Genomic DNA, 15280 nt, shown 5'->3' with positions numbered 1-15280 from the left:
GACAAAATCAGCCAAGGAAGAAAAAGGTGGCCAACAGAAAGTCTTGTTAGAAAGAAGAAAGTTGCAGGTCTATATCCTGTGTATCTTCCCCCTTTCTACTACTGCAAATGATTTTTTTGAGTTTTGTTCTACACTTCTCATGCTCCACTCCCAAGAAAACTCAGGCTTGTAGAGGAGTTCAGTATGCGAACAGTCCACAGTCTCCCTGTTGGTGTAAGGACCAGAAAATCAATATTCCTTCCCTTCCTTACCCATCGTCTTACGCCGCCCCACAGAAAGAGAACTTAAATGTACATTACACACACTATTTGCATTAAAAAAATTCTACATATTCCCATATCTTAATCCTTTCTAGGAAGTGCAGCCGATTAGAACAAAACTCATACACTGAACTGCATGAATACAGTCCCTTTTCATCCCTTCTCTAAACACAAATTCTCTTCCACATCAATCTCTGCCTACAGCAGACAAATATCCAGTGTAATTTCTTTACCAACAAGATCTAAAGACGTTTCCCAGTGTTGCAAGCAACTAAGCAATTCATGGAAAATGCTGAAGCCTAAGCTCCTACTCCTGTCAGTAAAGCCAAGAGCTCTACACTCTGCACCGTTGGATGGGGACTGCTGCATCAGCAACTCCTGTAAAACAATTCTAAATAAGGAAAAAGTAGCAATTCCTTTTTCATGCCAACATATGGCTTTTTTACAAGTAATCCACAGGCTGTTCACAGGAAAATAGTTTTTCCTTTAACATATACTGACTCTTCCTGCTCTGCTCTCTGCTACTTCCCAGGTTCTTGGCCTGCATGTGCTTTAAAAATTAAATCATTTCAAATGCAGTCCAAAAATCCTGTAATGAACTCATGGCATTACTGCCAAGGAACATTTACCAAAATGCAATGAGTGCAATTATAAACAATGGAAAATACTGATGATACAAAAATCTGTTCTAATTTTAAACAGAGCATTCTTCAAGGTTTAGCAACTGTAAAAGTCTATTTGAGTTTATGCCAAGAGAAATGGAAAACAGGAGTATCTTCATGTTAGCATCATAATGTATTTATCATTTTTAAACCAGCAAACCATATGCTGAATTACATGTACAATAATATTAAGAGTTGTACAACAATATTAAGAGTTCACTGCTGAAGGTTTCTCTCCCCCCGTCCCAAGAGTATGACAAATTTCCCTGTCTCAGAAGCTGAGGGGAAAAAGGTAAATATCTTCTGGGATGTTCAAAACAGCTCAGGCACAACTCACAATGCCTTGTTTCTGAAATCACAAGTCACCTCCACAGTGACCTGATTATTTATCAGACACATAACCTGACATGCACTCCTCCAGCTCTGACAGAGAGCCTGAGGCACTGATGCCCACACCCCACCAACCACACCACAGATCAGTTATAATGAACAGTGTTAAGTAGTGTCATGAATCCTAGAATGTTCTGAAGAGAGTTATCTTTTAAACAGAATGGTCTTCTCACCAACTTGAGCTGCCTCATGTAACCAACACCCTCCATCTCACTATTATATGAACTGCTGATTCAAGCCACAGTCCTCCACACACCCAAAAATCCCCAAGGGCTAAAAGCAGCAGGGTAACAGAAAAGCTGAGGTGTCCTGTACTCAGCAACAGTTTCACCTAAATTGTCATTGTGATTTCATTTAGTTTATCAGACTTGCTGCTGTGGTGAGAGGGGGACACTGGGAGCCTGCCAGGACCCTCAGCCACACCCAAACCCCTGGCTGCAAACCTGTTGAGCTCCCTGATGGCCCGCAGTCTCCGGATGTACCGACGGCAGCTGGGCAGGATGGAGAGGTGATGGGCGTGCAGGGTGAGGAAGAAACATTCTGTGGGGAATTTCGGCTCAGAAAATGGAGACGGATCCCTGTCTAAAAAACAAAAAAGAAGTAGAGGTGAATAAATTAAAAAATGAACTGTCTTATCTAGGGTGAGACCTTGAATTCAACTTTCTTTAAAACAAGGAAAAGCAGATAGCATCAAGAAAAGGGATTTAGGAAAAGGGAATTCTTTGCTGGAATCAAGTACTTCCATGTACCTCCATATCAGAAGGCACAGTAATGCTTAATATATCTCAGTAAGAGTACTAACAAAGTTCAGCAATCCAGGCTGCAACCTCCTCCATTGTTGCTTTCACTCTTGTCTCATCTGTGGGAAGCTCGATTCGACACCTGGGATGGAATATGTACATGGGATCAACCGTTTCCAGCTTTATCTTCGTACTTAGTTGCTGCAGTACCCAGAGAAAGTTGAGCATGAAGCCATCTGTAGACACCAAACGATCATCTGTCTGTGGGATGAGAAAGCAAAGGGCTGAAGACATGAGCTGAGAAGTACAGGGGGACAGTCTTCAACAAATGAATTATGCAAGTTCAAGAAAAGGGAGAAATTATGAAGAACGTGGCTGTGTGTAAGGAGACTTGTGGCAATGGGAAGGTCAGTTACTAACTTACATATCCTTCCCTATGGTTCAAGTAGTCAGTGAAGAACATTAAGCAAACACGTAAAAAGAAGCAGAAAGTAATCTACGAAATTAAAAGAGCTTAAAAGGGCCTCTTTCAAGAATGGTCTGCCACTGATACAGACAAAGTTTCAAATAGTTGCTGAGCTTCAGTTCCTAAGTTTTATCATAAGTGCAGTTTCTATTACTTCTTCACTGTAATTTCACAGAAATATTTCTAGTAATGGTTCCAAATGTTTGCTTTTGAAAAGGAAATGTGGAGACAACAGTGAACAGCTTCAGTTCATGCACAGATTTTATCACAGGAAACAAAGGCAATGCATTGATTAAACAATGCCAAAATCCCATCCCTGTGGTTTCACTGGAGCCAGGCCATTCCGTATCTGCCCTGCTCCTTTTACAGACACCATACAAAGCCCAGCACTTTACCAGCTGGGAAAGCAGTGTGTTAAACAGTCAGTTGGAATGATGCCCTCAGAAATGGGGCAGGGCAAGTACAAAGCTTTGAACATGTAATCTAGAAGCTCTGTTCATGAAGCGACATCTCAGTTCTAAGAGAGGAAGTAAACTGCTAAAATAGGTAAAACAGATTACTTTCAGAAATGGAAAATGTATAGAAACAGACAAAAACAGAAGACAGGACTTCTTGCCTGTGGCAGCAGGCACTCAAAATTCTTCTGTCCTCCATTCCAGACCACCACTGCAGGAGCCATCTAGGGCTACTTGTGGATGGATGAATCAGAGGAAGAGCATTTCCCTTTATTTACCTGCATTTGGGCCTTCTTCATGTTGGCATTGACCACAGCTGCCATGTAGCTGAGAGCTGCCTCCCGCGTTTCCCCATTCAGCAGGATACTGTGCAGGATCTTGAACAGCTCTTGCTGCAATTGCAAACAAACACCTCTCAGCATCACAGTCCTGCTTTCTGTTTGTCTGTATTTTTATGTTCCACAAAATCCACAAAACTCACTAAAACTTCTGTTAGGGTCTTATTGTCAACTTTATATGCATGTTAGTTATGACATTAGTTAAATCAAAGACGTAAATACAACAGTAGTGCAACACACTACTAACACAGTATGTATTTACCCATCCTTTAACATGATCTGTAACTCATGACTAACTGATCTAATATTTTCTGAATTGGCTTACAGCCTTAGAGAAATATTCATAGCACTCTAATTTTTTTCCCCCAATTCATTTCAGCCATATCCTAAAGGATTTGTGGTTTAAGACAGAAGCTAATTTTTTTAGATTATGTTCTTTATGTCAAGACCAAAAAAACCTACATATTATGTTTTTAAAGGAATGAGAATACTTACCCTTGCTAATTCCAGGTAATGTTGCAAAGACTGGCTAACAACCCGGGTGTTCTCAAGAGTAATGGCAGGCCCCGAGAAGTACTTCTCAACTACTTTGTTCTGAAAGTAAGATGAATATTGGCAAATGTATCGAAGTGTTTTGGGGAAGTAGAAAAACCCCTCACAACAAAAGAACTCCACCATGCTATTGTCAACGTCTCTCTGTGACACTTACATCATCTTCAGCAAAGACAGAGAGGCTGAAGAAGGCTCCAAGGTAGGAAAGTCTTTGCAGTTCTCTTCCTGCACCTGTGCTTAAAGATTTAGGCAACCACAAGGGCAAAGAGACAACCTAAAAATAGGAGAAACAGCAAGTTCTTCAAAGCTGCCAAGTCAGCCATCCTGCTTTGTCACCTTCCAGTGTCTGCCACACACCCTCAAACCTCCATCCCTCAGTCATGCTGATGGCAAAATGGAAACATCTCCTCAGTATTCCAGCAACTCAAGCAACTCGTGTTTGTCCCAGTTTTAATAAATTCTCAGGGTAAAGGATTCCCTCTACCAGCTTAATTTAAACTATTGTTTTGCATGACAGGCTCCAGTATTCTTGCTTAGAGTTCTGGAGAACATTATCCACAGGAATTGTACACCACCACCAAAATAAGTGACATGGTTCTTTTTACTTGAAAAAACTCAAACTGGAGACACTCACCAAACTGCACATAGGGTGTGTTTTCCCAAACTTGATTTCACAAAGTTCGCATAGTGCCTACAAAGAAACCCCAATAAAAATTACTTTTTTGAGTAATTCTTAAGTAACCTGTCTGCAAAAAACAAGCTTACTATGACAAACTGCTGAAAGAGCTGAACCTTTTTCTCTTGATTAGCCGAAAAACTTCACTACCACAGTGAAGATGTCCAAAGAGAACTAAAGCACACCCTGCTCCCATTTTAGCTTTTACATCTGCTCCAAGTTGCCTCAAAAAAGCCAACATGTCTCACAGGATAATAAATTACTGCACTTATTCCAAAAATTAGCTGTGCAAATTGTTGTTTGCTCAGAACATGACAACGCCTGTGCTGGACTCCTGACCTGCCCCATTAAAACCAGTAACAATAATAAATAGAGCAATTGTTTAATCCATACACCAAGGCCTTTGTCTTCTGAATCAGAGTGGAAAAATGTCAAATGAACACAGAACCCAGCAACAAAGAATCCTATCCAAGATCTCTAGCTCACTTTCAACTGCAGTACAGAAAGAAGCAAGCAGTCGTAACAGAGAATTCTGGAAACACAAAGATACTGCTGGCTTTCCCACTTGTCCTGTGTTACATGTTCTCAGTCTTCAATTATACTACAGTGAGTAACTACTATTGCATCCTTTTGTTTCACATTGTGCCAACTAGAGATACGGAAAACACAGACTCATTTTCAAGTAGTCCTTTGCAGCCAACAGCCAAATTTGTAGCAGTTCACAAATTGGGAGGATGACAAAAGAGCAGGAAAACACAAACCCAGAAAAACTAATGTTTTTTGCCAAGTACCAGAGTTACTTAGTCAATTTGACTTGCAGCACCCCAGTCCAGCTGATTTCCTTAAATACAAAACAAGTCTGAGGTGCAACAGCCTTTTTTGGCATCATACCCTGAAGATCCTAAAAGGATCCGAAGGTGTTAAGTTGACAACACTCAATTTACCAAGAATCCAACTTGCTCTTTTGGTGGCCAAACACAGTTTGCAAAAGACTGGTTTGTTTTGTCAATAAAAGCAGTAGGAGGAAAGCAGACTTAGGACTGAAGTACACACTTTAAAAAGACTAAAAATATCCCCCTCACCTTTTCAGTCATCAGGGAATATGAAGATATTTTTCTCAGTAGGTAGACTCCAAGTAATTTGGGTTTAATGCAACCTATTTGAGTTTCCTCACATACAAAAGTTGAGTCTAAACATACACTGGTATGGATATTGGTTGGTATTCCCCAGATTTAAATTGAGAGTTCAGTGGGATTTTATAACCATCCACAGTATTACAGTTATGCATGATGAAATCCATACATTTGATTGATTTTATATAAAGCAATACACACAAACATTTGAGTAGACCACTATACAAACAGTGTTCATTAAGCTTAAGACATTAATGGCCTCACACTCTACTAAATTTTTTATGTTCTTTACACATCTCATGCCCCATTAATCTTCTGACAGTTTAATAGCAATCCACTAACCAAAAAGAATCCCCAAAGTGTTGAAGTGTTATCTTGCTGAGAAGCTGCATGTTATCATCAAACATAAAGAAACTGCTTCTAGAAATGGATAGTCCTTACCATAAGAGGATATTTAAAATTGTCACTATCGAGGGAACACTCTTTGGAAGCCAGAGCCAGGCCTTGTAAGATGGGAATAAAGATCTGTAAAAACACAAGTAAATTACTTTATTCAAGAACAGGAAGCAATCAAATGACTCCATTGCCACACAAAGCATGAAATGCCTGTTCATTCTTCAAATAGTGCAAGTTACACAAAACCAAAACTAGGATTTTTTTTTTTATTATTATTATCAGTTAAGCCTGAAGGCTTTAATGAGTATTCAAAGCTAAAACCCAACTTGTTTGCTGTAGTCTAAGCAATGGGGTGTTGCTCCATCGAGTTCCCTGAATGTTCTCTGTGAGCAAGTTCTCTGTGTGTTGTAGACACAAACAAGTGCACGGGCTCTGGACAGGTGTCCAACAACCTATTGCCCAAATGGGTAATAATTTATTTTTCTGTACATTTGGGGCAATAATACAGCTCTAATTTTGCATGATGTGTAAGTTGGTAAAGATAATAAGCAGCAGACAAGGATTGTTAGGAAAGAGGAAATGAGTTGACAGGAACTTATTAATCAGAAGTAATTACACCCATTTAATAAGTCCCAATTGCACAGTTCTGACAACTATGCCCTCACAAAATAAACCCATAGTAATTCTGCAACAACAACAGGAGTCCCACTGAATTTTAAAGTATATTGTGTTGCTCCTGTGAAGAGACAAAAAATATTATTAAATCATATTACAGAAAAGCACTTTACAGGTGGCCATGTGCTTCAGCTCCAAGAATGCTTCTCTTCTCCAGGGCAGGACTTCTAACACTTTTACAACCACTTTTTGTCATGCTTAAATGTACTTTCAACTACATGAACCTCTACTAAAAGAAGCCCAGACAGAAACATAAATTATTAACAGTTACTTGCACTACACATAAAAATTATCTAATGTCATTCTTTGCAAAACTGAAAGAGTCAAATGCCATTTCAAAGGCCTCTTTACAGCCAAACCACACAATACTATGGGAGTGCTAATTAGAGACAATTACAGCCTTATTGATCCGCTTTACAGTATGCAGGCTAGAAGTTCGCTAGTTTTGTGTCTTAATTATTTATCATTTCAGTGAGCTACTCTGACACACAGAACAAACCACCTAATGTTTCTCAGTCATTTCCTCTGTAAACATGAAGAATTACTGGACTAGGATTTGTACACTGCTCTTAGCACCTTAGATACAAACTGTTAAAGATGCAATGAAGGGTAAAGATTGCAAGACGGAAAACACAGTGACTCTGAGTAGGATTGCAGAAAATTGCCATCCTAACATGTACAGTTTTAGGAGTTCTGTACAAAAGGACAAAAACCAAGATTAACCTTGCAATATATGCCTGCACATTCCAAGTAGTCCACTTCTGTGTTAGTGTGTGCTGCATTTAGCAAATGCACTTTTAATACTTAGAACCAGCAAATACTGAAAGTCAGCCTTTTTAACAAAATGTTAAATGAGTTAAAAAAACAACAAAACCAAAGTCCAATTGCTTTAACAGGCTGCGAGTCCTAGAGGACTACAAGACACTGACTGCAAATTATAGAATCGTGCTGTAGCTATTTTTTACCTATGCCTTACCTGTTTGAACACCTCTTCATCCTGGTAAGTTGTTCTCACCAATTCTTGAATGAAGCCAAATGGGAGATTCCTACACAGCATATATGGTACCAGCAAAGACTGCTGCTGCAATGACCTTAATTTGTATTAAAAAAAAATTAAAATCCAAAACTACTGATTATTTGCAGTAGTATTTGCAAAAACATCAGAGCAGCCACATGCAAGGATGTGTCTGCAAGCACATTATCAATGTCTGGATACACCTATTCCTTTCAGAAATAACTAATCTTGTCTGCTCAAGTTACTTGGGGAAAGGTTATTCTCAAACAGATGCTGCTGCCAACATCACACTGCAGTTAATGAGGCTGGAAGAAAACAACAGCTTTTGTGTAGTAATTTGTTGCTTCTTCTACCCCCTCTAATAAAAAAACCCATTTGTTAAGATCAACTGGTGAAGGAACAACATTTTTTTACATGTGTTTTTCCAGATTAAAAAAAGAACATAACATTAGCCTTTTCTGAATTAATACAGTCATTACTTTTAATGTGGCTTTTAACTGCTTCCTAGCATTTTGAAAGAAGTGTCTTTTTTCCTTACTATATATTTACATAACTAATGTCAACACTGGTTCACGCAGAGACAAAACTGACCTCAAAGCACACCAGATAACTGGTGCACTTTTAAAGATTATTGAAGTATTCTTTGGGGACACAAATATAAATTTATGCAGATTTTAGTAAAAGCCACATATCCTATTTTAAAAACCTTTTTAGTGTTCTAACTAAACTGGCTGCTGGTTAAACAACTGCACTTGAAATCCCAGAGTGGTGATTTAGGACAGACAGCTTTCCATTACCAAACCTGCCATGGTAACTCTGGAGCAAACACCTGCTATGTTCCTTCAGCAGGTTTTGCTACACATTTTAAGACCACAGCTCTATTGGTTACTGACTTTCCCAGGTGTAGTGCCCCAACAATCTGTAACTAAAACAGTTGAAGCGTAAGGCAAGACAAAAACCAGCTTGGTTCCTGATCCTCTGCTTTAACTGTTCACTTCAACCTGGCTGATTTTACACAAATGCAGTTAGAAAGCACTCAAACTGCTCTCCACCAACTCATCATTTGTAAAGCAACAAACTATTCCTCTGGCACATAATTCTCCTGCTCCAACAACTGATCTTAGTTTTCTTATCTAATCCTCAGACAAAAAAAGAATCCTGGGACAGTCTAACTCTCATGATTAACATCAGCTTGATTTACCTTGGTTGTGTTAAGGATCCCTGTAGCACCAGAGCAGCATGAGAAATGCACTGGGATCGGATGTTGCTCAGTAACTGGCTAACTGTTGGCTGGCTACACATCTGACAAAAACAACGTTATTTTAATACAAATCAGAATTTAAATAAAGAACACACAGGAAAGACGATAAATTTATTTGTGCAGTATAATGTAATATGCACACTAAGACTAAAAATACTCCAGTTAAAACCTTCCAGATTATATATAAATAATGTTGGTTGGTTGTTTTTTTCCCCAGAAGCAAAAGCTTAGAGTAGAATACAGAACACTGACAAGGGAGCTGGTCTCACAAAATTGTTTTATACAGAATAAACTTGGATAAAATGTAGTAGATGGAAATAGGAAGGATGATTTCTAACACAGTGCTTATTTAAGAGATACAAAATATATGAATCACTCAAATTTGATGAATTAACAAGAATCAAAGGGCCCAAATAAATTCAATAAATCTATTTCTACAGCAAAGCCATCAAGAAGAACTATCATTCCCACCAACTTTCCCCACTAATGAGTCGGAGGAGTGTTTGTGACAGCACTGCTACAACCTCACTCATCTGAAACATACCTTTGGTGCTTTTCTCTCCTCTATTCCAACCCTATCAAAACACTCAATGAGGTAGTTCAGCATCTCTGTCTCCTTACAGTTTTCAATGGTGAAGTGGTCACTGCAGGAATCAGAAACACTCGAGCTGCCAGAGCCTCCCACACTTTAAAACACACAGAAAGCAAAAAAAAAGCATTAGGTAGAGTTCTTCACTTGTGCACAATCAAACAATTCATGAGCATTCCTCTGTCAATGCTCTGAACACTCCATCCCATCACACACATGGCTCAGTGGTTCAGGTCATTTCTGTGATAATTCAGGTAATTTCCGTGATCTATGAAGAACTCTCCACGTAATAGCTTGTCCAGCCCTTGAAGTTCAGAGCTGTAAATGCCTTATTAAATAAGTGCCTGAAAGATAGCCACAAGGTGCGTAACTTTGATGGGAATCAGTAAATCTTGGTCTCACAATGCAACAGAGAAAACAAACAGCCTGAGTTGTACCTGACACTCAGGACACCACAACCCTTCCATGCCACCGTTCAGAACGGCAGAAATGTCAAAATTCTGTTAAAGCCACCAAACCACAGGAGGCAGGAGCCTCCCACTGCTGAGAAGAGACCTGGGCTGACAGACAGGGCTACACACAACCACTTCAGGTGCTCTAAGGAAGAAGAATCCATAAAACAGAGGCAATATATCCATGCTGCTGCTGTTTTTTTACTCTCCTGCATTCAAGATCATTTCATTTCAACTCAGTTCATTTCAGTTCAGTAAAACACATCATTCCATTAAGTAGCACATCCTCAGTGGGGAAAAGAAAGCACTGATATTGTAAACACAAAAACTAAACCCACAAAACCAAAGCCATCCTTGAGATGAGAGAAACTGAACACAAAAGTAAGAACAGACCCACAACTCTCAATCTCAGACTTGTTATCTCAACAGAATTCTTCTCTACATAACAGCTTGACAAAGCTAATTAAAAGCAAAATCCTCATTTTACAGAAGAGACTAAAGACATGAAATATTCACTTAATGCAAATGAAATCTAAAAACCAGCAGTTACTTGGATGGTCTGCTGCAATTCTCAAAGAGAAGTCCGTGTACAGCCAGGATAGATTTGAATGAAGACCAATTTACGAGCCCCAAATCTTAAACTGGAAAATAAGACTATTGGTTTCCTCAAATACAGCTTTTTAAAAACATATTTAAAATGATAAACTGTCAGAACTGGAATTTCCTTTTAACTGTAAAATAATTTACATTTCTATAATTGAGCCATACAAATCTATTGTGCAAACTTTACAGTCCAACCAATAAAGCCAGGAAAGGTTATTGTTGTTAACATGCTGAGCTACCAGATGCTTAAGAAACACAACATTCTAATAGCAGCAATCTCTGTTTGCAGAGAGATGTTTTCAGTTATTCAATTAAAACTAATCCATGTAAAACACAGCTCTATTGAAATAGTGCTCAGTAACCACAAAATCATGCACGTGGGGTTTTTTTTAATGGTCTCTTTTTTAAACCTCTTGGCTTCTCACATCCAGCTTAAAAAATACTCTTTTAAGAACATAAATTTATATGAAAACCTACTAGTTCTACAGTCACTCTGCTAATGATTTCACTGCAGCAATAACTCAAACTATTCTAACACAAAGCTCATATATTGAATGCCTTGGTGCTTTCAGCATGCCAGTTGCTGCATAGTTGTACAGCCACTGTGTTTATATTTTAACTAACAACTTACTGCTGTCTGCAAAATGCCGTGATACAATAAACACACTAAAACCCCAGAAGCACAGCAGAAATCCTGTCCAAAGCTTGGCAACTCGGAAATCCAACATTTGGACTGAGTCACCAACACCATAAAAACTAAACAAAACAGTGGGGAAAACAACCCTAAATTCCACATATATAAATCCCTCCTACAGTTGTGTTACCAAGTTCACTCTCCCAAAATCAGACTGCAGTAGAAAAGAGGAGATGCTACTTGGAAGGTGCTGTAGGTAACAGCGAATGCAGCAGCAGTGTCCCAACATAGCACAGCAACAATCAGACAAAAAAGCTAATGGGGGCAAGATCATTTCACACTAAGTATTTTTGGGCATTCCTTGACATTACCAGATACTTCCTAAAGTCCTAAGCTGGCTTTGTTTTAGAAAGGTCAAGCAACTAAATTTGCCCTGATTTTTGCTGTAACTATATACCCAGTGGACTGAAAGCCCTGGAGGAGCCCTTTCCTCCCAGTCACTCCACAGGTGTGTAGCCTGTAAAACTCTGCTCTTGCTTCCCTTACCCTACTCTACAATACCCCCATCGAAGGACTGGTGTAAGATTTCAGGTGTATTTTCTCCATGGGCTAAAGGAGGATTCTCAGCTGTCAAGCAGCAACAAATGTTCAAAATCCCATTGTTTGCATCAGCTGGTTATCTGTCACTGTATCTTTGTCTGCATGTTAACCATTGTCCTCATTTTCCAGTTTTTCATAGGAAAGCATGCCCATGATGTACCAGTGATTTATAATTACAGCCACGGGCGAATACTATGCCTTCTACTCATACAGCCAAAGAGAAGTTCCACTCAAACATCATCTCAGAAACCACGCTCATTAGGCCTAAAGTACAGTATGATGAACATTTATTTACCTTAGTCACGTCTCCAAAGGAGAGCTGACTAACTGTACTCATTACCCATGTTTACACACCAGCTTAACGAGCCAGGCAAGTCACATCCTCGACTTCAGTTGTTCCCCAAATTACTTTGAAGTACAAATTACTCTGTACTTGACACTACACAGACTGTTAGTTCCTAAACAACCAAACATGCAGGTTACATTCTCTTTCTCCAATACCTGGACCCAAACTGGACACAAGAAAAATCATCGTCTTCATTTTCTTCATCACTACTGTCCTCAGACACATCAGAAACAGCAAGAAGGAGGAAGGAGAAAGGGTTGTCGTATAAACTACCACAACAAAAATGGAAAAGGCCATCAGATTTTTAAAGCCAGAAGAAAAAGTAAATGGTAGCTTTTCTTTTTAAGTCTGTCAAAAATCATCTTCTCTAAGCATGCAAACAACAGGTAACTCCATGTTAGTAAAATCAGGACCATACTAACATGCTCTGTTACACTACTACAAGTTATTCAGGTATCAAAACCACCACACGTTTACAACCCAAAAATTGAAAAAGAATTTTTGAGACCAAATAAAAATTATGGCTGAAGTGGAATGTTTAGACATGACTGAATAATAAATATTACAGTTCTAAGCTAATGACTTTAAAGCAGTGGTCTCAAAACCTTGTGTGTTTGTTTCTCTCTCCTGCAGGAACAAGGGATTCCACGAACAGCCAAGAGAGGAAAAGCAGTGGTACTTAGCCTGGCATTCTGAAATATGCTGATCTGTAATTTAAATCTGTGCACCAGGGAGTCAAATCCAACCTAGTCCAGCAAGTACCAGCTTTCAACAAATTAACTAAGGCCCTACTGAGAAAACTGATTTTGGAGCAGCAGGTTTATGTGGTTTACTATCCAGCAGCAACAACTGAACAGAAAGCTTATCGTTTAACTGGAATGGATATATGAAGAGGAGGAAATTAAAATCATATTGCTACTTTTAAAGTAATTACATCACACCTCAAATGCACACAAGCAGGTTGAACATTTTGCAAAGATACCTGGTTAGCATGTCAAGGTATTAGCACAAACCCAAACGCAGAAATCAACTCAGGGTGAGTAGGGTGAGCTCAGCACAAACATAAGTTCCTCCATACTGCACGCTGATGCCACACCCTGCAGAGCACACATCAAACACACTCTGCTCTTGTGCAATACCTAGGAGGAATCCTGCTCTGTAAGGAAGGACGCCTGCGCAAGGCACCGGGTGAAGCAGTAAACAAAGGTGGACCCATGGCTGTGGGCCTGTGTCTGGATGTGCTGACTGGCATGGCTGGAGGACTTGGAGAACTAGATGGGATGGAAATGCTCAAGGAACGTGGGATGGAAGAAGCAGCAAAGCCTCCGGAATGGGCCACGGTGTATGGCCGGTACCGCGGAGAGGAAGGCTGTGTCCAGGAGGGGCTTGCTGCTGGGAGGTGAGAGCTGACAGTAATGGGAGGCACTGCTGTGGTGGCAACTGAACTGGCTGGTGGGGTAAGAGATGAACCAGTCATTGGTACATAGCTTGTGAAATTGGTAGGAGGAGCTGGACTAGTCCCATAGAGACTAAACCAGTTACAGGGGAAAAAGAAAAAAAAAAAAAAAAGCAACAATTTAGGATATGCAGAAAAAGGGTGAAAAAGATAAAATGAGCAAGAGAAGTCCTTGCCCTCCTGATGACTCTTCAGCAATATTTCTGCAGCTCACACACATTATTCTTTTCTAGTGTTGTTGAATAAAACTATGTCATATTCTACACATTTTTAAAAGTCATGGCCTTCTTGATGCAAGTTAGGGATACTTCTCAGTAGGAAACAGTTACATTGCTTGAATCTATCAAAGACATTCCTAGCCATGGCAGTGTAATCAAAAATGGTGAAATGGAGGGACACTCACAGGAAAAAGAGTGAAAAACTTTAAAAATCCATCTATTCATTGTTCTTGGGACACTTCTATGCCCTTTTCTCTCTTCTAGTCTACCAATCAGTATTCAAGTGAAATCAGTATTCAGTTACAATCAGAAGTCACCTGGATAACGAGCTGGAACCAAAGGAGCCCACATTACAGAACATGGGGCTGCTTCCAGGGTTGGAGCCCATGTTTAAGATGAGGCTTCTGTCAGGAGAGCGGGCAGCTGCAGCAATGGGTTGGGATGTGGCTGTCAGGCTGGCAAAGGGGTTCTCATCCCTTGCCTGGGTGGACATCATCAGCACTTCCATCAAAATCTGCCCAATCAAGTCCTTAAAATCTGAAAACACTGTTAAGAAGAAGAGAGTCAATATCCTCACCTCTGTCTTCATCTACACAGTAGTCAGGTGTAAACATTAGCAGAGAAAAAAAGGACACAAACAGACTTCTGTGAATTGAGCTCTGGTTTTGGCAAAAACAACCCACTGACACATCTGTAATTATCACTGTCTATATTAACCTAAGTTCTGGAATTACAGCTACACAAAAAAAAACAGCCTTTATGGAAAACACTGGAGATCATAGATCATAGATGACCTAATGCTCCTATAGTTAGCTTTTAAAGTTGTCTTGTGTGTTGCACTCATATTTTCCCACTCTGCTGTTGAGCTGGGCAAGTTGTGTCAAAGAGACGAAAACAAAACATGCACATACCTCACACATAAAATAACAATTGTTTTGGTTGTACCTTACAGCTAACATAGAATATATAGCCTATTACATAAAATAATCAGGAAATTTTGGCTAAACAAATTAACTGCTGGATGTCTACTATGATGCAAGACAATCCTTTAATTCACAAAAACGTTTCTGAAAAAATAAATGGAACCAGCAACATGCTCTGGATCAGCACATTAGTTTGAGGACAAAAAACACAACCAACAAGAGCAGACCAATTGATTAAAACAGGAGCTATGAGCCATCAGTCTCATGTTCCTGCTCCAAGATTCCATTTTCTGCTACATCTGCTGACAGCAGACGTTGAAATTGAGCAAAGACCGCAAGTAGGTGGCTCTGGTACTGCAGCAGAGGGATAAAAAGGTAAAAATAAGGAGTGGGGGGAACACGCCACGCAAGAGAAACCACCCTGCCAGTGCCTCCTGCTC

General features: G+C 39.6%; 1 protein-coding gene across 7 annotated transcripts in view; it reads right to left on the bottom strand.

Moving 5' to 3' along the window:
- The window catches only part of UBE4B (ubiquitination factor E4B), a 37174-nt gene that overhangs the window by 10301 nt on the left and 11593 nt on the right, over positions 1 to 15280 (bottom strand). For 5 of the 7 annotated variants that reach the window (XM_069035120.1, XM_069035117.1, XM_069035118.1 and 2 more), the window contains 13 exons: positions 14235 to 14463; positions 13383 to 13772; positions 12399 to 12512; positions 9564 to 9705; positions 8960 to 9060; positions 7720 to 7834; positions 6114 to 6197; positions 4498 to 4554; positions 4021 to 4137; positions 3807 to 3905; positions 3252 to 3365; positions 2115 to 2313; positions 1756 to 1894 (listed from right to left, as the gene is read on the bottom strand). In XM_069035120.1, coding sequence (XP_068891221.1) covers positions 1756 to 1894; positions 2115 to 2313; positions 3252 to 3365; positions 3807 to 3905; positions 4021 to 4137; positions 4498 to 4554; positions 6114 to 6197; positions 7720 to 7834; positions 8960 to 9060; positions 9564 to 9705; positions 12399 to 12512; positions 13383 to 13772; positions 14235 to 14463 — 1900 coding nt within the window. The remainder of the gene's footprint in view (positions 1 to 1755; positions 1895 to 2114; positions 2314 to 3251; positions 3366 to 3806; positions 3906 to 4020; positions 4138 to 4497; positions 4555 to 6113; positions 6198 to 7719; positions 7835 to 8959; positions 9061 to 9563; positions 9706 to 12398; positions 12513 to 13382; positions 13773 to 14234; positions 14464 to 15280) is intronic. The other 2 variants (XM_069035123.1, XM_069035122.1) reach the window with 1 other exon arrangement.

The sequence above is a fragment of the Aphelocoma coerulescens genome, chromosome 21 (genome assembly GCF_041296385.1).
Source record: "Aphelocoma coerulescens isolate FSJ_1873_10779 chromosome 21, UR_Acoe_1.0, whole genome shotgun sequence".
In the NCBI taxonomy this organism is placed as follows: domain Eukaryota; kingdom Metazoa; phylum Chordata; class Aves; order Passeriformes; family Corvidae; genus Aphelocoma; species Aphelocoma coerulescens.
This window is presented reverse-complemented; position numbering and strand designations above follow the sequence as displayed.